The 24,448-nt window shown below is 38.3% G+C and overlaps 1 protein-coding gene across 2 annotated transcripts in view; it reads left to right on the top strand.

Moving 5' to 3' along the window:
• pcxb (pyruvate carboxylase b) overlaps positions 1-24,448 on the top strand; it is a 392,212-nt gene that overhangs the window by 94,443 nt on the left and 273,321 nt on the right. For both annotated transcript variants that reach the window (XM_008435894.3, XM_008435895.3), the window contains exon 11: positions 19,839-20,001. In XM_008435894.3, coding sequence (XP_008434116.1) covers positions 19,839-20,001 — 163 coding nt within the window. The remainder of the gene's footprint in view (positions 1-19,838; positions 20,002-24,448) is intronic.

Raw genomic sequence — 24,448 nt, 5'->3', positions numbered from 1 at the left:
AAAACTCTTGTTTATTTTAACAGTTGAATACCAGAGTTACTTTATTCTGCATCAATATTCACAATGGAAACCACTTTGGCGCTACAGTTCATCTCTACGCTCTGGATGCTTTATGCTTTTGCAGACGGATTTTATTCAGCCTTTTGATTCTGGAGTTGCAGACCTCTGGACTAAACGTCTCCCAGATGATAAAGTCTGTGGTGGAAACACGGCGGAATGTTTCAGTCCAGGTTTTTTTTTTTGGAAGAGTTATGAAAACTCCATAAATCTCTTATCAGCAGTGATTGTGTGATTATTCATGAAATAAACATCACTGCGTCAGACTGCCGGTTAGTTTTTAGTTTTTAGTCAGAAGCCTCTCTAGCTGTACTGTGCTACAGACTGCTACAGGAGATTCTTCTTTTCCTGAGCCACCAGCATCTACAACAACTCTCGGATGAGGTATATTTAATTTCCCTATGGGATTATCAAAAATATTTTTAAATTTAATTTCCAAATACAAACCATGAAACCATTTATTAGAAATTTCTAAAAACATTTTTTTTCTTGAGAGGCTTTAACACACCTGTTTGGATCTGCTTAAAAAATGCAGCTCTTGAAGATCAGGAAACAAAAAATAATGCTTTAATTTTCCCTTCATTATATATGTTAAAACTCTTCAGACTAATGGAAACATTTGCATTTCGTGCCTCATAAATCTGCAACATGACCACCTGGCCTTTCTGTATGACTGGGAAAATATTTCCACACCTATCGCTGAATAAATTTTATTTTTTATTTTTTAATTTGTTGTCTAAATAAATAATGGAAACTTGTTGGAGTGCAACTGTTGCCATCAGGCGGCTGCATGCTAATACAGATAATTGCACAGTTGCCTTGAGGCTACAGTGAACCATTATCATCTCCATGGCAGCATGAAATTTTGGTCGTGTGTTTGCAGGTAAACGTAACGTTTGAAGGCATCGTGATTTGGTTTTCTATTTAAACAAAGATAAATTTGTTGGTTTCTACATTGAACTTTCTTTCTGTTGGCTACAAATATTCCTCTATTTACAAATTGAATTCAGCCCAATTCTTAATTTTAATGGAGTAAAAGGTTGGCAATCGCAAATAGTCGTGAGGAATTTGTATAAAGTAGTGAAAGGTGATGATGAGCTGCAAAAAGGTGAGAATCAGAAATTACTCTCATTCTTAAAGGATAAACAATGAGGCTGAATGCATTGGTAAATGAAAAATTTTAATTATAAAACGCATCAAAATTCACTGTAAAAGTGAGCTGTGGCCTGTAGATAATAACCCGACCCTTACTACAACAAATATCCAATTTGTGAACCTATGCAGAAAAAAATGCTTACCCTTAGACATTAATTTCAAATGGTTGCTCCACATTGTTTCAGTGTTGGTAAAGGTAACATTTACCAACACAGGACGGCGGAGTCCTCTATAGTTAGTTAAATTCCGCAAAGGACAACGGGAGTTTGTTTTTTTATTTTTATTTTTTAAATTTCTCTCTTTCTCACTGTTTATTTCTGTTTTTATTTTAATTATGTAAAGCACTTTGAAATGCCTTGCTGCTGAAATGTGCTATACAAATAAAATTTGATTGATTGATTGATTGATTCAGACATAAAACACATTTAAATGGCCCTTTTATTATACTTTTATGTTTAAAATGGCATCTACTATAAAATGTTGAAGCATTTTCTGTTTTTTACTCATATTAAAAGTTAATATATAAAAAATACAGGTGGGTTTTGTGAAAAAACATGAAGAAAAACTCAAAAATCTCCAAAAAAAAAGTCTTTTTCAGATTTTATTAAATCTCTTTAGATTATATTTACTTTCAGACAAAAGGATATTTCCTTTTTCCCTACTGGCATCATGTGTATCATGGCATACTGTTATAAAAAAATATATAATAGCATGTTATTTTGACCCAGTGGTAGTGATGGGTAGCTATTTTCATTTTAATACTTAATTGTTTTTGCTAACTTAGAAAATGTTTACCACCCTTAGCTTCCCCTAAATAAACTTTTCCAGATCAATTCTAAAGTTTAGTTATTGGTTGAATAAAGTTTGACATCTGTGTTAAAGTTTTGGTTACTGACTGTTAAGAATTAATTTAATTAGATGTTTATATTCATGCTCTTACTTTGAAGAGGATGAAGAATGTTTAGGCAGCAGTTCCATTTTCTCTGCAGCAAATTACATTTATTCTGTACCCAGAATGCCTCACTGTTCTACAGTAAGCAGACTAAAATCTACTCATGTTCTGTGTATTTCCTGTGGTCAATTAGGCAAAATCATCAAAATTAGCAAAACTCAATAACTTTAAAAATGAAAGGTTTGTTCCAAAGAATCATTTCCTGAAGCGAAACCGTACAAGTTGATGTGCAATAACAAATTTTATCCTGTGGCGGATGATAGCTTTAGCATGTTTATGTTGGTGCAAGTAACTTTTTAGAGTTTCTCACTGCTGCCCCATTAAGACGACTGACCTAACTTGGTCTGACGGTTGTAGGTTGAAGCAACCAACAACCTATCAATGTGTTTTAAAGGGACAGTTGTCACGGCAGTACTGTGGAAATCAGGCATTGGTTGATAAATGCACAGAAACACTTACCTTCGACGGCGCCTTGGGTCTTTTTTTTTGAGATGTTTGAGAATATTTGAAGCACCAAATTACCCGTGAATTGGATCTCAACCCGAACCCTGACATTTTCCTGGAGAGAACCGGCTAAACTGCTTCGTCTTCTGACTCGAGACCGATGAAATTGTCAGTTTGTTTTCTGGTTTAATTGCGCGGTCATGAGCCGCCAGGGATTTGATTGACTTTGCATAACATGCTGTAGATTCGACCCACTGAAGCTTTTAAGTGGGTGCTTGAATTTTTGTCTCTTTGAACCAGCCAATCACAGGTTGTATTTGTCTTGTCAACATAGTTGGCTTGTCACTCCCACGTGCTAACGAGCAGAGAGTGCCAAGCTCCAGTGCATGTATTCAAATGATTCATCAGCCTGTTAGTCATAAAGCTGTGAGTGGAATATAATGGGGTGAAATGACAGATGAAATCTCTCTCAGACAGATGTAAAAGAAGCCATAATGCCTCTCTGTGTTGTCTGACATGCAGTCTGGTTACCTGTTGGAACGTCATGGTGAATTATTACGATGCTACAGCGCAGATCGAGTTTCAGTCGATGTGAATAAAAAATTCTTTTTACCAACCCTGGTGTTTTATGTGTTAGTATATACAACTGAGCAGAACTGCAGGAGGTTATAGAAATAGTTAAGTTGAATAAATGAACAAAGATAAACTAATTTAATAAAAACAGCTACAAGTGCCCATTTTAATAGGTCACACACCAAACATGTCCATTTTAGCACTACAACACAACACTCTGCAATCTTATCTGTGGGCTTGTGGGCACAGCCAATCAGTGCCAAGTAAAGTAAATGCTGCTCCTGGATTGGCTGCCAGCTAGTTAGCATTGCCTTTTGGTGTCAGCTTCTTCAGGTGCATTTCTTTCAGCTTAAGAAAAGTCCACCACTACTCAGCAGAACTGCGAATGGGCAGGGATCCACTGCTCGAAACAAAGGCGAAGTCGTAAAAGGAAAGTCGTGCAACTAAGTATTTGAATTTGACCCCCCCTCCTTCTCCACCTTCTTCAAATCAAACAAAATTGGTGCCAAATGTTTGTGCTACGTTTGTAAAGCAAAGACTTTAGTTTGTGTTGCTATAATTTTAGCCCCGCTAGACCAAATGTATCGGTGCAGTACCGTAATTTCACCACAAGTTGCGCTATCTGAAAGATTCCAACGGTTTCTGGAACGGAAGACGTTGCGCTTTCCAGCTAATATCGGGTTGTTACAGTAATTTCACCTCCGCTGTAGCAGAGAGACAAATTAATCTGAGGAGCGCTCTTTTAATAGACGGTAAATTGGGAAAATAACTTGCTAGATATTAAAAGTTTTAGTTGTGATGGATAAGTGGGCAAATATATATGTACTCACAGGACATTTAAATTAAAACAAGCAAAAATATCCAGGTGGAGATTTGAAACTGGTCTCAGAGGGTTAAATATACTAATGAATGATTTAGGGGTCATCAATAATTTAGCTCCACAAATTAGCTCAAACAGCTAAATCATTTTTACAAGAACAGGTGGTTGATGCTAATGCAGCTTTAATTCTAACTCTTTCAGCCATTTTCTTGCAGATCTGTTGCGATGAAAGAGACGTCCCTCATTTGAGAGGATCTTTTCAAGATTTTTTGTGTTTTATTGCTCTTTAGGAGCCATCATGTGCGAAAGGTTTGATGCCCTGTGGTTCACAAACAATGTGTCATTATGGAGAATAAAGAAGATTTTAAAAGGAATTTTCCAAATACCTTTGGTTGACCCTGAATAATCAAGCTGTTTTTTTTTTTTGGTAAATTATGGCTCTTTAATATTACTGGCTCTTAATTTTCATTCTTCTGTTGTCCGGTTCGTTTTATTAAATCTGGTGTTCTTCACTCTGTTGCTGCTTCCCTCATATTTATTGCATATATTTTGTGCTAAACATTAGTTTTACTGTAATTTTCATTCATTTTGTCTTAAACTCGTATTGTGTGTTTTCTGCACTGCTGTCTGACTCATTGCTTTGTTTCTTGCTGTGTGTATTTGTGTTGAAAATGCCGTTTTCTTCTTTTGCTTTTCCATCATGTGACATGGGGGACAGTAATGCATTATTAGCTACATGTGAATTTTTTGTTGTTGGGTAATATTTCCTTTGTGACTGTGCAGTTTTCTAGGTGAGTGGCCTTAACCAGCGTTTAATCAGGACTCTATTTGTTTGCACTTTTAGTTTCTTTTTAGTTCCTCTGTTGGCTAAGGTAAATCTGCTGAATTATGACTCGGAACATTTGAATGCTTACAGGATAAAAACCTTGATTGTAAAAATGTCCAGAGGTTCTCTGTTGGGTTGAGATCTGGTGGTGGAGGTCGTTAAAGCTCTTGGTCACGTTGAAGAAAGCAGTTGGGGACGATATGAGCGTTGGGACAAGCTGCTTCATTCTGCTAGAAACGGCCATAGGAGGATGACGCGCTGCCGTCATAAAGGGATTGAAATGGTGAGCAGCAATCCTCAGGTAGGCTGTGGCATTTAAATGATGCTCAATTGGTAGCAGGGGGCTCAAATGTATAAATAAATTAGACCACAAGCCTGAACAGTTGATACAAGGCAGCTGAAATTGACTCTGTTTCTCCAGTTTTGGTGAGCTCTGGTGAATTGTTTGGAAGAAACACAGTCCCAGAATCAGACTTTAGTTTGAACATTGAATTTGTAACACTGAATTGACATAATGTGCAGTAATGTATACAACTATTTTTTTTTACTTTAAATTCTCTGGAAATAAATTCAGCTTCAAACATTCGCTTCCAAATGTGGCAACCTCCTGGCTGCTCTGCATCCCCAGAACCTCCAAACATGGAGAAGCGGCATTCAGGTTTTACGCACCACAAATCTGGAACAAACTGCAACACAGCCGAAACACTGAGCGCCTTTAAATCAAGACTAAAAACTCGTGTTTTTAGACTTTCTTTTTAAACATAGTAAATGAAGCATCAGTCAATATTTTGATGTGTAACAATGGCACTAGACAAGGTGTAATGTTTTAATTGACTGAGTTCTGTGACTTTCTATTTTTATGATGTAATAAAACACCTTGAAGTGCCTTGTTTGCTGAAATGTGCTACACAAATAGCACATTTAATTGAGTTGGGCTCAGAGATGTGTCTCTTAATTGTTAGCTAAGCTAACTGTTCAAAATGTGATCAAAGGAGCGTAATTTGTTTGGCCAAACCTGCTCAACATCTATGGGGGAATTTTTCTGCCATAAGTTGAGAGCACACATTTTCAGTCTGAAAGCAGGATATCATGTCGTGACTACGTTGTAACACGGTTGGTTCGGTGGATCAATTTTCTTTGGTTGAGTGACAAACGCCTGCGTAGGATCAGTGGCTGTTAGCGATCAGTGTCTATTAGCGATCAGTGGCTGTTAGCGATCAGTGTCTATTAGCGATCAGTGACTGTTGGCGATCAGTGACTGTTGGCGATCAGTGACTGTTAGCGAACAGTGGCTGTTGGCGATCAGTGGCTGTTGGCGATCAGTGGCTGTTGGCGATCAGTGGCTGTTGGCGATCAGTGGCTGTTGGCGATCAGTGACTGTTGGCGATCAGTGGCTGTTGGCGATCAGTGGCTGTTGGTGATCAGTGGCCGATCAGTAGCTGTTAGCGATCAGTGACTGTTAGCGATCAGTAGCTGTTAGCGATCAGTGGCCGATCAGTAGCTGTTAGCGATCAGTGACTGTTAGCGATCAGTGGCTGTTGGCGATCAGTGGCTGTTGGCGATCAGTGGCCGATCAGTAGCTGTTGGCGATCAGTGGCCGATCAGTAGCACTGCTAGTGGATTTTTAGTGTAACACGGAGCAGAAAGCTGAGGTCGTTGTTTCTCCCTACAGCCAGTGGGTGGCGCAGCTTGCTACAATCTATAATAGCCACACAGACACACCCACCAAAAGGAAACAAACGCACCCAATAAAACACTTTCATTCTATTGGCTGAGAGGTTGCCAGGCAACGGTACTTTCCTGTTCCAAACACGAGCAGAAAATGTTTCAGAGGTTTGCAAGTGGAGATTTAATCCGAGCAGAGACACGTTTGAAAGCTTTGAAAAAAAAGATGGCAGAAGTTTTCAGTACAAAAGACATGAAACCCTGTTTTCACACTGAAAATCCTCCCGAATTATAGCAGAAAACTTCCCCCATAGGCAACATTCAGTTCTATTTGAAAAGCCAATTGAGTCACCGGAACGTTTTTTGTTGCACTTTTCAAAAGTTTTTAAAATTTGTTTTAACTTTGATAGAAATCTGCATTCAGATGTTTGTCGACTCTGTTTGATGGATTTATATTTTGCCCATATCACTGGCACAGAGCTTGGACTACGCCCAAATCTGATTTCAGTTTGAAGACGTCGACAGACATGAGGTGAAAGTTTTATCAACCTGTGTAGAGTTTAGAGAGACACATAAGTGAATCAATTTTAGACATCAGTCCAGACCTTATGGGGTATTTTGCACACATCAGATCCCAGGAGGACCTTGAAACATTCTGTGATGCATCGTCAGAAGTTGAAGTAAAAGTCAAACAGCCTGTGAACATAAATCCACCTCTTACTGTACAAGTTTAACTTTTAATGTCAAGGCTGATGTGGTCGTCTTTATTTTTTATACCATGGACTGTTTTTTTTTTAAACCTAACCTTGATAGAAAATGCATCTATAGTTTATGGATTCAGATTTCACAGAAGAAAACTTCACCTGCAGTCCTACAAAATAAAATATGGATCAAGTCAAATGGAAGCTTTTGTAAAAATAAGATCCCCGTAAGAGAGAAACTCTCGAACTACATTTGGTTGCAGTAAAACCACAAACATAAATGTATTTTTGGGGGATTTTATGTGGTAAATAAAAAGTAAACTGAACAAACAAACAAGCAGTTTTATTTTAGGATTGGGGTTATTGGTCTTTTTAATTTAACAAATCCTAAAAGTTATCACCAAGTGTTACCTCTTGCATAACAGAAGATAAAGAAGAAACGTACAGCTTAGCCAGCTCCGCCATCTTGCTGCTTCGCTCTCCTACGCTGTTGCGTAACGCCTGCTGGGAAAGCATACAAATACACAATTAACCTTTGGGAGAAAATTATGAATCATTTCCCTTCCAGAGTTCAACTACACATTCACATCTGCCCAAAAGAATCATACTTTCAACACAAACAAACTAGAGATCATTTGAAGCAGTTCTGGTGTCCAAAATGTGCTCTGAAAACTGTAGTTTCATTTACTTTAAGCCTAGTTCACACGGCACGATTTTTCGCCCCGATTTTTTTCCTTCCAACAATCTTAGAACGTCCGGCTTTCTAAGATTGTTGCTTGTGATAATCGTAACTGATCAACCTGCCGTGTGTGGCGTTTTATGACTGATCGGGTCGAGTCGGTAGAACGTCGGGACCGCTCCGATCTACAATCAGGAATATTCAACATGTTGGATTGTCTTGGACAGCATCATTTATCGCTTAAAGTAGGCTCAAACTATCACTATTGCTTCTACATCGTCAGCCGTGTTTACTCTAAATTCACGTGTGATACTTTGGGTCTTTGCAGGATTTTTTGTCTCAAATCTGAGGGAAATCAGTACGATCGTATTTTTTTATCGGGTTTTGAAAATCAGCGGTGAATTTTAAAATCGTGCCGTGTGAACCAGGCTTTAGTGGTTTTTTAGTAATCCTTGTCATTGATGCGGCTCTAGGACTTCCTGTTTTAGTGGAAAAGTTGAGTTTCAGCGGATGTTTAATATGGTTTAGGGCTTTGCGTTGTGGCGAGCCTGAATCTGTGAAGCAGCTGCAGTGCTCTTGATGCTGTGGGAAGAAAGGCCGGTTCTGTTGTGCTGATTATCTCCACCAGTCTGGTGAACACAAATTATGAGTTTTAAGATAAATGAGTTTAACGTCAGCAGTGCATGGTCTTTACGCTGCGCAGTGCTGGTAGAAATGCTGGATTTTTGTCCCCGTTGTACATTATCCCTCTTGTTCTTGGTCTCCTTCTGTCCATCCTCCCTCTCCTTATTAGCATGCACCGTCTCTCTCCCCTTTTGGCCTTTCTCTTCCCTGTCCTCGCCGCCTTCTGGTGGTTTATGCATTCCTCTCCTCACTCCTCCATCTGCTTCATAACAAGAAAAGCTAGATTTAATTAATAGGCCAATAGCGAGGCTTGAGAAAATGAGCTGAAAAAGGGAAGGGAATCTAATCAGATAGATCCTGTTTTGTGTGTGTAGATGTCCCCTGGGCCAACGTTTCTGCCTCCTCTCCACCCCTCATTGCCCTTATGCCCTTTCCCGTTTCACTTATGCCAAACCGCTTCCCCGTCTTTGTAATGTATGTGATGAAAACAAAATCCCGTCACGTTCACTTGTATCAGTGTCTATTTTCTCTTTGCTCTTTTCGTCTTTCCCTCTTATTTTTTGGCTTCCTTCATAAAAACACTTATTTCTGATGTCAAATGCTCATCCATGTTACACATTTCCTCCTTTCGTCGTATCGCTGCCTCCTTCTCTGTTCTTTGCTTCTGCCATCGCTCCTTCTTTTGGTTTTGTTTGCTGTCTGAAGACGTCTTATGAAATTCACACAAGACGGCTGCCTCTGCTGTCTTTATTTGCTTTCCATCTGTCCTTCATACTTCCCTAAGTCTGTCTTTTTTCCTCTGTGGGTTCTTTTTGGCTTTCCAGTCCCATTCTTCTGGCCCTCCCTGTTGATTTCTTGTTTGTTCATTCTCTTTGCTATTCATCTATGCTGCTGCTTCTTTCTTTATACGCAGGTTATCTGCATCTCTCTTGTTGGGCCCCGGTTGCATTTTCGTTTTTTACTTCACAGAAAGTTTCTTTGGACAACAGAGTTGACATCCAGTGTTCAGAATATTTTAACACACATAATTTGTTGGGCTTTTAGACTGACATATTTTCCTCTAATCTTATACATTTGTCTAATTTATGATGGGGTTGGATAATAAATCAATAATATGTATTGTGATATATATTGAGATCAATATCAATAGATTATATGTTTTGATAGAATATTTATCTCATGGGCAGCAAAGCAAGATTGGTGGCATTAACTTACTTGCTCACTCTTTGGTTACCTAGCAACAACTAATTCCTCACTCTGTGGTTACCTAGCAACAACTAATTTCTCGCTCTGTGGTTACCTAGCAACTATCTGAGTAACTGGCACAGTAGCAGCTTAAGGTTTTGCCACAGAGCTTCATAATTGCTTAAAAATAAACAGTGTTGTGTGAAAACCGTGGATAAAACAGGAAATTTTAAGCCACCAGTCTGGTAGTATTTCAGATATTTAAAGCAAAAACTAACCTATAATTATCTAGTGATTGACATGAAATGCTTATATCATGATGTTTTTCAGCCATATTGTCTAGTCCAGTTCTCCCTGTACCACCAATTACGGGTGAACTCCGAAAATGACGGCGTCAACAAAACTTTTCCTTTTGAAAAAGACAAAATATTTAATGAGGTGTCTGCTTTTTGACACAGCACTGTAAAAACCACTCGGGTTGTTCGCTTGGATTTGTATTTTACATGTTTTATAGACTTAGCTGCACAAGTTTTAGCCAAGACTGCATTTTGACCACTTGCCTTCAAGGCATCTTTGATAAAAACATATTTCCTGCAGACAACTTGTACAACTGTGAGTTACATAAATGCAGAGTAGAAGAAACTTGTGCTGACCTTGTGTTGACTCGCACTAAGCAGTCTTAGCAGTTATAAAGTCAAGTATTCACTTCAAAAGGAAGAAATGTTTTGCATTTCTTGACCACGTATGGGAGGCGGGTTGAGACTGAAGATGAAAGATTGGGAGAATGGGAAAGGAGATAAAAGAAAAGGCAATGAATGTAGGAAGCTTCTGCAGATAATGACATACTTTTCCATTATCTGGGCTTGGGATTAGATGGTCTTTTCTGTAATGTCTTATGTTTGATTCTGTTGCTTCATCACTTTCACAAGTCTAACACGATTCTTTTGGTTTGTTTCATTTTGAAGATATTGAAATTTGGGAAAATGTTTTTTTTTGTGTGTTGATTGTACATCAATGCACCATGGTCATGCCATAGCCACAAACTTGTATTTTATTTTGACTTTGCACCCAACACGGTTTGTAATTCTGATTTCGACAAATGAGTTGCATAAATTCCAAATTTATGTACAACGAATAATCTAAAAGTGTGAAGCACATTTGTATTTGGGTTTCTTTCCTTTAATGCCCCAAAATGTAATCAACCAGTTTGCTTCAGAAGTTGCCTCTCTGTCCTGTCCTCTTTCTGTCTAGCTTGCTGTCTAATTCTGTCAAGCTTTTTCAATGGGCTTTTTTATCTCCCCATAGATAGCTTAATCTCTCTAGCTACCTTTACCATTCTCTAGCTAGCGCCATCCCTAGCTCTATCCCTCCATCTAGCTTGCTCTTTATCTTTCTAGCTGTCTATGCAACTCTCTCTCTACAGCTAGCTTTACTTTTCTCTAGTGAGCTCTATCTCCGGCTCTTTATCTGGCTTTCTCTCTTTAGCTAGCTCCTTCTAGCGCTCTGTCTGTCTAGCTCTATCACTCTATAGCTCCCTTTAGCTAGCTCTCCATCTTGCACTTCCTTGCTAACTCTTTATACATCTCCCATCTCTAGCTCCTCTATCTATCTAACTTGTTCTCTCATCATTCTAGCTCTATTTAGCTAACTTTCTAGATCTCTTGCTAGTTCTTCATCCATCTCTCTAGCTTCGTCTCCGTCTCTCGCTAGTTCTTTCAAGCTAGCTCTCTCCACACTTGTCTTATTAGCTCTCTTTCTCTGTGTAGCTAGCTCTCCATCTTCAAACTGTTCCTAGTTCCCTCTTGGTCGTTCTGTAACCATATCTTTCTCTAGCTAGCTCTATCTATCCCTCCCCCTTATTCTTTCCATCTAGTTCATTTTAGCTACTCAGGTAATAACTGAGTTCAACATCTAATTTAATTTGTAAAAAAAAAAAATTATGTAATCAGAAGTTGAAATTCTGGTATGTCATGGGATAACTTAAACATTAGGGAAAACGTTTTTTCACAGCAAACTTTTATAACAATACTTTATACAGTATAAATGTTGGAACATATCGAGCTACTTGCAGTGACAATAGCTACTGTTTGCAGTATGTACACCTGGCCTCCAACGGGCTCAGCAGGTTGAAAATAACCGAACAGTGAAGCTTGTTTACAAACAAGAAATCTCACTTTTAACCATGAAACCACCAGACTAGTACCTACAGTTCATGTTAAGCATACAGATCCTTCTCAAAAAATTAGCATATTGTGATGAAGTTCATTATTTTCCACAATGTAATGATAAAAATTAAACTAGCCTCCAATGCCTTTGCAGCATTGAAGGCTGCAAAAGGATTCCTGACCAAGTATTGAGTGCATAGCTGAACATAATTATTTGAAGGTTGACTTTTTTGGTATAAAAACACTTTTCTTTTATTGGTTGGATGAAATATGCTAATTGTTTGAGACAGGAATTTTGGGTTTCCATGAGCTGTATGCCAAAATCATCAGTATTAAAACAATAAAAGACCTGAAATATTTCAGTTGGTGTGCAAAGAATCTAAAATATATGACAGTTTAATTTTTATCATTACGTTATGGAAAATAATTAACTTTATCACAATATGCTAATTTTTTGAGGACCTGTATTTGTTCTTCATTCAGTGAAGTGGGGGCGGGTAGAATAGTCAAAAAGTAATATTAAGCAAGCAGAAGTGAGAGGTTTGGGTAGTTACTAGTTACATGATGAGGTGTTTAAAGGTTTGTCAGCTTTTCATCTTCCAGCAAAGAGAGGATTTAATGTCGTTTACCTGAATGTAGGTTCAACTGAATTTTCCGTCTTCATTTGCCCCTAAAACAGCAGTTCTCCACCACCTCATCTTTCCATCGTTCCACCATCATCCACCCTCTCCCTGAGTCATTCCTTATCCCCATACCTTCGCCCCCATCTCAATTCGACATGGATGTTCCCTTTCTTATCTCACTCATTCCACTTTTCCATGTATTCACAGTATCTCATCTTCCCACTCCAAGCCCATCTCTCTTCCTCCTCCTCTACTCTTCCACCCTCGTATGCCTCCTCCTCCTCCTCTTTACCTCCTTTCACGTTCTCCTTTTGAGCGAGGCCAAATCCAATCTCTTTCCACGCACCCACTTTTCCCACTCATTCCTTTTTCATCCAGCTTTTTATCTTTATCCACACTCCCACACCTTCTTCTTCCCCTCATGTAATTTTTTGGCGCTCTCTTTGCTCGATTAGGGAGAGTATAGCTGTCATTCAGCCTTCATCTCTCAATTTCCCTCATCCATCTGGATCTCAAGAGTAGACTGGGATATTCTCTTAACCCCTGTGCTTGTCATTGTCCCCTCCTCTCTTAAGGCCACAACAAGCTGCTCCACTCCCTCATGTGTTTTCTCTTTTGTTTGCCTCCCACTTTTAGTTCTGGGCGCGCAGCCACCTTCCTTACCCTGGCTAGCAAGCTATGAGTGTATCGACTGAAAATGATATGCAATTAGTACTCTGCGTTTATGGTCTCAGTGTGTGGAGATGTGGCGTTTCTGCACAAAGTTTTGTGTTCCTGCTGCTTCATGTGGGGGCTGAATTTTACAAACAGGTTAATGTGAGTGAAGGCAGTAAAAATAGTTCAAGCTGTTTGATGCATTTCTTTCCTGTAATTTACTAATTTAATGTAAATTTAATGTTTAATGTTTCTCATTCGTGCATGTGCTCCACCCTTTAGCAAAGGCCAATACGTTGTACATCCTCCAATGACCTCGACCATTGCTGTTTAACCTGTGTATAATTCAGGGCAGACTGGATAATTTCAACCTAATTACAATTTAATGAAACCTTTTCTGCACTTTTTATACCTGAGCCTCAATTGGCTTCATAATGAACCCACCACTATAAACATCAGGTTTTTTTTTTTAAATCAGATTTTACTGTTTTTATAAAGAATAATTCGATGCTCTATGAAGCCTTTATAATTAAATGCCACCATTTACTTGTGTGTAGCAGCATTTCCCAGTTTCATTGTGCAGATAATTAGTCTGTAAAGTCGACTGGTTTAACATTGCAGCCACTTTGTACTGCAGCTTAAATCCCTAGTCAGATTGTGTCAAGTCTTGCCTCAGACTGGATAAAACCTTTGCGCTGGCGGATAAACAATATCTACATGGGCCTGACCTGGACCTCGGATGAAAGGGTTTTATTTGATCTTGAAGGTCGCTGCGGGGGAGCCCTGCTGGGTTCAGATGTAGTTTAAGGTTGGCTCAGACCTTGAGAGCAGATTTGACTTGGAGTACTTTTAAGCTAAAGCTTCAGTACTGAAGGGTCGAAAATGAATTTTCTTTAAGAGGTGGACTTTTAAAGGTACTAAGACATTTCTTTAGTATGAGCTTGAGCTGTAGTTAGCATTTCTAGTTGGATTTTTGTCTGGTACGTTCACATCATTCACAAAAGATTAGCAGGTTCTATAAAATGACAGTTTATAAAAAGGTTAAGAAAATATGTGCCTTAAGTATTTCCCTCTTACTGATTTATTTTTCCTTTTTTGCTGCACTTGTATGTTTCAGGTCATTCAGCATTTACAATATTAAATATAAATAGTAAAGGGAATAACGCTATCCTCTGTGTTACGGTGCGTTCAAACTTAATGCGCTACGTGCGTAAAAAACGTGTCCAGTGCTTCAAGTTTTACCAGTGTGCACTTTGAAGTCAGACGCTTCATATTTTGCTCCAGACGCGTCAAAATCACCCTCAAACTCTTCCAGCGTCTCCTCCATATTTCGTCTAAATAAATATGTTTAACGTGATTAAATATTTTTGCTGGATGGATTTGGATAGATCAAATGTGGGGAAATATTTTCAAATAGTAAAAGTTATAACTTACCCGACATTCCATCTTCCTCGCTGATCTTCTTCCAAGATCTTCTTCCTACTTTGGTGTCGATCGATCGGTCGTAGATTATAGGACGAGAACAAACGACAACAATCAGTTTATTGGCTGTCGTTTTTTTAGTAGATTATGTCAGAAACTACACCTCTGTCACATAGCGCCGTCGCTCTGATTGGTTGACGCTCCGCATCGAGCAGCGGAAGTTCAGATTTTTCAACTCCACCATCAAACTTGTAAAATGCTCAGGATGTTTCAAACCACGCAGCGCTAGACGCAACGCGCTGCACCCTCAACGCACCTCCACATAGACTTTGAATGTAAACCAGACGTGCCTGATGTTCAAATCGCGTTTGGTGTGAACGAATCATTAAAATGTAATTGTACTTTGGCTTTACTCGTGCTGATTGCTGCCTGAGATGTTGACCAAAATCATGTGAATAGAACCTGTTCAACAACATGAAGTAGGCTAAAAGAGCTAATGAAAGCAATATTTAAAACCCAATCTAAATAATTTCAAGAGCAGATGAGAAACAGAAAATGGAAATAGTAACTAAACCATTTTTAGGGTTTTGATTCTAGTGAACTACTTTGTCAACCTTGACATTCAATATAGCGAAAGCTTGGAAGATCCAGGAGATCACATAAGAATCAGGAACAAAATCTGAGACACTGCAGGCATCAGCTTCTGCAGTTAACGTCACCGTTCATGATTAAACAATGAGAGTGAGAGTTCAACTGCAAAAACACTGCTGACTAAAACATTTAGGTGTTTAGAGAGATGCGATGGCATCACCTCAAACATGTTTATGCTTGAGAACCCTCAGACTGGGTAAGGTTGCCAGCTTTTGCAAAAAGCTGAATGGCAATTGTTACCTCTAAAGATTGTACATCCAATCCTCGCAATAAAATAAAAAATGTCTCATTTGAATTTTTTTTAATAACTTCTCTGCCTGTCTATTATGTTTCTGTGTTGCGTGTATTTGGATGTAGAGAGTTTATATGAATGGAAATGTTAGAAGTGTTCAGACACTAAGGTAGCCTGAGGCTTATTTCCCCGACACTAGGTGCATTGCCAAATATCTGGGTTCGTGGGGTGAGGGTATTTCAAAGAACTCATTCCTGGACCCATTTGGTGGTCTGCATTTTGCTTTTAAGATTTTCACAGATCAAACAAACGTTAGAAGCTTTTCAGAAGGCATCAGCAGAGAAAAAGCAAAAACTGGCATCCTTAAAGGCTTGGCCTGAAAACGGACACGCCGTGTTGGACTAAAGATATTAAGAGATGCAAACTGCCTGGCCACATAAAGTAACAAAAAAAATACTTCACTGGGCCTCTTTCAACTGTGATTACGACACTAATTTGACTCTTTTTATCCAATAAGCTCATCCAGAGACACGTTTTTATTTCACACACCTAAAATTAGGAATGGACAATAAATCTGTAACAATATATACTGTAATAGACACATGATGATAAATATCTATAGATAATATGTCTGATAGAATGTTCAATAATTTCACGGAACTCTGATCCAGAACCGCTTAGCATTCTGGGGGATGTAGTCAAACGAAAGACTTTAGCCACTCAGCTATTTGCTAAGAATGGTTGTTTAGCATCAACTAACTCTCTCACTCTTTGGTTACCTAGCAACTCGCTTGTTCTTTGGTTACCTAGCAACTCGCTTATTCTTTGGTTACCCAGCAACACCCTTTCTAGTAACAGCAGTTTAAGGTTTCACCACTGTGTCTCATAACTGATTAAAAATAAAAAGACAGCATTGAGTAAAAACTGGAAAAAACGGGAAAGGTCACATCTCCAATATTTAAAACAAAAAAGCTAATCAATTATCGATATCAACCCATATGAAATGCTTATGTTGTGATAGATTTTTAAGATGTTTACTGCAGGAATGTTTGAAACTTTCACACTGGACATAAAGCAACTTGATCTGAACCACGGCGTCGTCATGGACTGGAAACTCACTGGAGTCTTCAGGATGTCTGGATAATCTCACTATAGATTAATGGGCTTCAAGTTGCTTGTTGCTGCAACCGCTGCTGCTCAGAAATCTTTCAGCGAACTTCTCGACAGCTCTGTTGTGACACCTTAATAATCTGGAGCAAATAACGGCTTTTCAAAAGTTGTTTACATGCTTATCAGTTCACTGGGTGCATTTGATTAGCGACTACTGGCTGCAGCTCAGCCTCCTAATTCATATAGATGGGTTTATGTGAAGTTTTATTGACCTAGTTTCTAAGAGCTGGGGAAGACCAAATTCATTTATCTTCTGTACAAGATGAGGAGTTTTTGGTTTCCACCATAATGATTCTATTTTCATCCTTCAACTTTACATGCATTTTAATGTCTTGTTCCAAAATTATCTTCTAAGCTTGAATTTTTGTAGATTATTAAGCCACAATGTTTACATTGTTTATGAACAACACATTTTTCTTTGAACCTGCTTAATCTGATTCCTGTTGGTGCTGCTGGACGACTGATTATGTTGGTAAATTATAGTGGCAGCTGCAACAATCTGGCTTGTTTCTGCATGCAATAAACTCTTATTTTGTCGCATCTATCTGTGGGTTTGCTAAATTTATCATTTTGTTAGGATAGTCACGCTTATCAGACAAAGATTAACTTGTGGCTTCAACTGGTTTGTGTTGGAGGGATAATTACTGAAATCAGTCACTTGGAAAAACCTAGATCAGGTCTCTTTCAAAGTTTTTGACAGATGCCAAATTGAATATTGTGTTGCATTTGAAAAACTTGCAAATAAAAAGCAACGTAATGAATGTAATGCAAAATAAATTTCTGGAAAATGAATAGAAAATTCTAGAAAGTTGAGCTTAGAAAAATGATAAACAAAATGTGAAACTTGTCTCAAGTAAAATTAAGTTCTACATAAGTTAATACTCTTGTGAACCAGTTTAAAACATGGCTAAATGTAGCACGGTTCTTTCTAAAATCAACTTTCTAGAAGAAAACATCCAATTAATTAAATATTTCAACTCAATTTAATTCGGTTTTTTTTGTGGCATCATTGCGCATGTAGAGATGTTTTTCTGTTTGAGCGCACTGCGGCTAAATGTTAACTGGGATCTTCATAAAAAAAGAAGTGAAAAGCTTCTTTTCTCAGTTTACATGCTGCTTTCCAAAAACGTCTGGCACAACTTCACCAACTCCCAAGATGCATAGGGGAAAAATCTGTTAAGATGAGACTCCATCAACACTTCAAGTTCTAGAAAACAATGTTATTTGCAAACTCTGACAAACTCTGCAAGCCAAAACGCATTGGTCTGCAGATAAAGTTGTTTCCTGGCACTTCAAGTGTTGTTGGAGACTTAACCTCAATATGCTCCCAATGTATAGCTTTGATGTCGTTATGTATAAATTCTAAACAAAATTCTTGAATACTGAAAAAGGGTTTTTTTTTTTTTTTTTTTTAATGGGATGTGCATTAGAGTGCAAGGTCAGGAAGATGAACCCAGGAGGCCTTTTAAGCTTTACATTTAAATAAATGCATACAGATGAGGCAGCTTTGATGGAAGTTAAAGCTCAGGGAATTGAAAGAAAATTAGAGTACCCTCTATCCAGGCTGTAGATTTATATTCCCTCTTAAGTTTGCTAATAATAAAGCACAAAATTATCCATCATATTGCTGACTGCTTGTGCGCGCAAATTAAAAATAAATGTGACAAATGATTTCCAGATGTTGTTTATTGGATAAAGTAGCCTCATGCGTTATACTTTGTCCTTTCTTTTCGTTTTTCATTCTCAGCTCTACAGTAAATTGTTCTTGCAAAAGTGAACAGCTTAGTAATTTAAGACTTTTAGACTTTGAATTTATTTCATCTCAATAAACGAGCCAGAAGGGGAACGCGTTATCATTACTGGGTGAAGTTGTTTTGTCATTCTTTAGGAAATCCTTGAAATACAACACTGGATTCTTATTCTTTAGTTTTAATTTGTCAGGCTTTTGTAAGTATGAACATATCAAATGAAAAGAGGCTGATTTGTGAGATTTAAGGCTGAACAATGCAACGGAAGCAAAACATGTATATTGTTGAATAATGCAAGAAAGATTTTTGTTATCTGACTCCTCCCGCCTCCAATCACTGAGGTTTGCATCAAGTTTATAAAGATATGCATTAGATATGGACACCAAACGCAGTTAGATTCTAATATGATACTGTAATTTAAAATATAAAGAGGATTATTATTAGGTAATATTATGTTAATACTGTGGCTTTAATCTCGTAATTTATTTTCTTAGCATGACCCTAAAAATAAACCATAAGCTCAATAGTTAGGTTATCTGCTTTATTAGCAAGGCTGTTGATTTTAATGGCAGACATTGAGTAATTCAAACCTTTTGTTGCCAAAATGCTCCAAAACAAAAGTTTCTTTCTTTAAAAAGAAAGGTGAACAGTTCTCCTTTGGATCCATGCTTGAGTTGAAATCTGCCTGCAGAACTTGATAACAAACTGGAGACATTTGTATTTTGAAATCAGGTTTACTGGAAGATGGAAACCACCTAAACATGCAGAACAACAAGGTGCTGATAACAAAGACTTGTGAAAACAATGTTGTATGTGTGTGTGACCGTTCTGCGTTCGTCTCAGGTCTAGTAGGTTAACAACTTCATGACAGACATACAGGTTCACTGTATTTATTCTAAGAAAAGAGAAAATCAAGTTGGTGGTTAACACCAGTCAGCAGCTTCTGCCCCTATACATTAAATAAAATTCAATAAATAACCCTAAACAAACTACAAAGCAGTAGCTCCCAAAGAGCATTTAGAAGCAGTTAAGATTTGTTCAATTAAACCTAGCTAAAATGGGCAACATGAACAATAACATTTAAAAACATACACAAACATAGCAAAATTACAAGTATTATGTTTCAAAATATACTTGTAAAGAAAACGCAGAGCTGATTCTAATGCATACCACAGTTACCGACGGCAACAAAAAAAAGGGGGAGGAGCCGTCAGTTACAGGTTGCTACGGTAACCATCAACTGCCAAGAGCAGCGTATCAGCACTTAAAATACCAGTAAATGTCTGAAGAAACAACTTGTTGATTAAAAAAATAAATTCAAAGAATAAATAAACTCATTTGGACAAACTTCACATCTATAATACTGTTAAAATAAAACCCTGCTACATTTCCAGAACGTCTAAGTGTGTGTTGGAGGGACTTTTAGAGCGGCCATCTTCAAATTGTGCTCATCGATCTTTACTCGGCTAATTACCTCTGGTCTGCTCCTCAGCGTGGACCTGGTGCACGCCCAGCTGCATGTGTGCGAAGGCCGCAGCCTGCCAGAACTGGGCCTGAAACAAGACAAGATCAGGGTGAACGGCTGTGCCATCCAATGCAGAGTGACGACCGAAGACCCTGCCAGGGGCTTCCAGCCAGACACGGGGAGGATCGAGGTAAGCGTCGCATAATTTGACCACTACAGCGCTTCCAAGTTGGGAATTATTTAAATTACATTACTGGATTTATGGGTTAATTACTTTGTCCTGCTTTTGGGCTCCATAACATTAAATAAGAATCGTTGCTACTGGTTGAAAATTCTTCTAAGTAAGGGCATAGAATATGGAAAACAGTTGTACTGAAAATATGCAGCAGACGTAATGCTGAAACTGCAGGTTATTTGCTGTAGTTGTCGATTTTAAATTACCCAGTTCTGTCTTTTTTGTTTTATATCCTAAACAAGAAACTATATATAAGCTGCAGTTCCTGGGTGACTTCAGCAGCTGTTCTGGCAACGGGAAAGTTGGATGTTTTGTAACTTAGAGCTTGTGTCATATTTCAGAGTGGTGATGCAGCGAGTTGAAAATGAATTTACACCCCTTGAGCATCTTCACATTTTGTCATTAAAAACACAAAGTTTAATTTGTTGGGATTTTATGTGCACAAAGTAATGGATATTTTTGCAGAGCAAAAATATCTTTCCCAGCTTTGTGTAGCTAGAAACTTGATGTTTTTGCCCATTTTCCTCCCAGAAACAACTCGTAGTGATCAGATTAAATCAGAATCCGATCAGCTATTGTTCCTTCTTAATGTTCAGGATTATTATCCTGATGGGATGTGAATCTTGTTTTTTTTGCAGCTTGTTAAAGGTTTTCTTTCATGATTGACCTGTTTTAAGGTTTCCTAAGCCAACTTTGACCAATTTCCTTCCCTCTTCGTAAAAAATAACTCACAGCATAATGCTGCTGTATGTCAACGTTGACAGTGGATGTACTTACGGTGATGTGGATTTAGTTTTTTGCCACTTTTATATGAAAATAGATAATCATTTTGGTATCTTAACCCTTTTATGTGTAGTGGTCACTGCAGTTAACAACTATCTAATAGGCATTTTCTTGTGCTTCTTGTGGATTTGTATGTTATGAATGCACACAGACCACTGAAATGGACACTAATGCATCATAAAATACACTATCAACTACTGGCCACCAGCTGCAAATGCAAGAAATTATTTTTGTTAAATCCAATATGGCCGACAGACAAAAAAGCATGCTGACCGACCCGGTCCCTCCTTCTACTGCAGACGACTCTTGCAGGTAAAATAATATATTGTGACATCAGATAACCACTAAAGAACAACACTACTGATGTATTTTTCAAACAACAACTTTGTATTTGGAAAAAATTACAATTGATCACCTAAAAAAAAAAAAAAATCAAAATTGTTTTTTTTTTTACAAAATATTTTTTTCCCTACCTTTTTTATGGCTTAAGAAAATAAACAAGTATTTGGAAAAAATCATCCTGACACAAAGGATTATAATTTATGCATGAAAGGGTTAAGTTTCCAAATTAACTAATGTTCCCAATAGAAAAAACATTTAAAACGTTAAAATACACACAGCTATACACTTTCCTAATTTAATTGATCCTATTTGTGTCTTTATGAGGGGTAACGAAGTAAAGTGATTTAAATATAAATGTTTAGAATGATTTACCACCTTATGTTGATTTGTTGCATAAAATTAGAGTAAAAATGGTAAAAATATAAGAAAAATAAAGACAAATCAATCCTTTTGCAAGGTAAGTGGTTTGTTGATCCTTTTTGGTAATTGTGTGATGCTTCTCCAGGCTGTAAGTGTTTGTTTCTGGAGGACTACCCTCTCTCTGTCGGCGTTCACACATGAGAGCACACACAACACGAGGCTACGGATGGTTACACACTCATAATGACCTCTGTTTGTCTACAAACTAAGACCCAAGTGCTCGTCCTCCTCCACTTTTTTCCACTAAAGCCTTTATGTGAAAGTTTTGCATATGCACATTTTCTCTGATTGTATTTATTTTGAGTTCAAGTGTTGAGGCTCCTTTCATCGTCTGAGGCTGAAGGCTTCCTTGCTGTGATTTCAGCCTCTCTGAACCTGGTGGAGTGTGATGTAATAAGATTTACATACCTGGATTTCAGGGATTTTCTCCCATTCCTCCTCAGATCCTCTCGGGCTCTTTCAGGTTGGATCAAGAGGTTCTGTGTTCAAGAGGTTCTGTGTTCTGCCATTTTCAGGTCTTAAGCAAAGCTGGATTTTTGGGGTCAGGTCAAGGCTTTGACCGGCATAAGTTACTTATTTTAAAGAGTTTTGTCATCAGGCGCTTTCCTGTCATCATTAATCTCCCCTCTATCTGCCCCAGTGCTGAACTAAAGCTTAATTGTTTTGTCAGCTCATGCCAATGCTTTTATTTCTCATCTCCCTGCTTTGCTTTACTGTTTTGCTTACGAGGAGCAGAAGGTAAACAACCATTATTTTGAACTGATGATGCTAAAAATGACATTTATCTTAAAGTTCTCCAGTCTGCTGAAATAGTTCCTAAAAATCCTATAATTAGTCAGCATGAAACCATAGTAAGCTTTAATTTATTTAGCTAATAACCGTCTTGTGTTTGACATTGGTCTGGCCACTCTGCTTTAAAGCCCAGATTAATGGAGCGGGTCTGTTGCGGACGTCCTTGATGCACAAAAACAATTGATACAACTCAACCAGCATTACTCTCATGGTTTTGGTCACTTTGCTTACCAAAGCTTTTATGTAATCAGCGTTTTGAGCAGGATTCCTCTTTACTAAACCACTTTAACCAATTCTAGTCTTGGGTCTAAATGGCCGTTTTGGTCTAATTTTGAATTTACCCTTATATTTTCACCTTAAAAACTATTTACCTTACCTTGTTTGGTATCATTATTTTCAGAACACCCTAAACTTTGTGATTTTACAGTGTTTGTTTCCTTTTGACAAAATTTATTATCACATTGGAGCAAAAAACACACACAGAAACAAAATCCGAGTAGAAAAAATATTGATATTTTTACTATAAAACTCACAAAAAATATTGAACAAACCATTTTTACAGTCTAACATGAAAATTTTTTAGGTAAATTTTAAGAATTTTTGTACAAACTTAGTAAAAAACAAATTAGTAGTCATATTTTTACCATATTGTGGGTAATTTCCCAGGCGTTTTTTTACAACTATTTACAAAATATGTCAATATTTCCATGACAAATTTTCTCCAACATCACAATGTCTCAAACCTCCCCCCCCCACTTTCAACTATTTACAATATTTACAAAATGGGTGCCACAAGATAAACAAATAACTATATTACTTGTGCCATTGTGCAAAGCAGTTTCTGTCCATCAGAAGGCACAGTGGCACATCACAGCCCTCACATTTCCAGGGAGTGTCCTTCCTGACATTGTTCACCTGGAGGCAGTGTCTGCACTGCAGTCTGCCATTTCTGGCATTTTGCTGAGCACTAATGGGCACAGGAATGTGTTCAGCTGCCTTTTTCTTTGGAACACCTGCCATGTCCACACTACAAAGCTGACTGGCCATCTCCACATTGAAGTCTTTGTGCGTCATGGGCTTCACTCCTTTGGCTTTGCACAACTCTTGGTGTAGAATGTAAGCATTTACTGTGGCAATGTCAACCAAATGCATAAGCACAGTCTTGTACCAGCGATAAGTTTTCCGTTGTGCAGAGTAGTATTGGATGAGTTGATCCGACAGGTCAACCCCTCCCATGTATTTGTTGTATGCCATGACTGGTGTAGGACATGGAATGTCTTTTACAATCCAGCGTTTCTCTTTGTTCTTCACCCTCCTTTGCACCGTCTCACCTGAAAACGCAGGATGGATAGTGGAGCAGACAGACACCTCCCGTGTGTCCATCCACTTCACAAAGACCAGTGGGCCCTCTCTGATCCATCTCACTGATCCTCTTCCACTTTTTTTAGTGAGAGCATTTGGCCTTCCTTTAGGACATCCCTTTCTGGATTCCCTGTAAGTGCCACAAGCTCCAAACTTTTTGCTGGCAAGGTCCATGAACAGTGTGGGACTGGTGTAAAAATTGTCCATGTAAATGTGGTAGCCGGTGCCCAGGTAAGATGGCTGAATAAGGTTCATTACCACATCATACGACAGCCCATGCTCACTTGCAGTGTGAGTCTTGCCAGTGTATAAGCTGAAACTCACAGTGTAGCCACTGCTTGACTCAGCCAATACAAACAACTTTAGTCCCCATTTAGTTGGCTTGTCTTTCATGTACTGGGTCATGCCAGTTTTTGCCTTTGTTGGCACCATCCTTTCATCGACTGCCAGCTCCCTCTTTGGGTGATAGTAAGCCTGGCAGGCATTGAGGATGTCATCAAAAACAGGCCTGAGTCTAAATAGTTTGTCATAGGCTGGTGTTCCCTTCTTCTTATCATTTTTGACATCCTCCTCAGGATTGCTTGGATGCAAGTTCCACATAATGGTCCTGAACCGGTCCCTTGTCATGACCTTCGCTGGAGTTGGAACAGACAAAAAATGATTTTGTCTCCAGTAGTCCTGGACACTTGGTAGTTGCACCAAG

Source organism: Poecilia reticulata, chromosome 18 (assembly GCF_904066995.2).
Source record: "Poecilia reticulata chromosome 18, P_reticulata-male-v2, whole genome shotgun sequence".
Lineage (NCBI taxonomy): Eukaryota > Metazoa > Chordata > Actinopteri > Cyprinodontiformes > Poeciliidae > Poecilia > Poecilia reticulata.
This window is presented reverse-complemented; position numbering and strand designations above follow the sequence as displayed.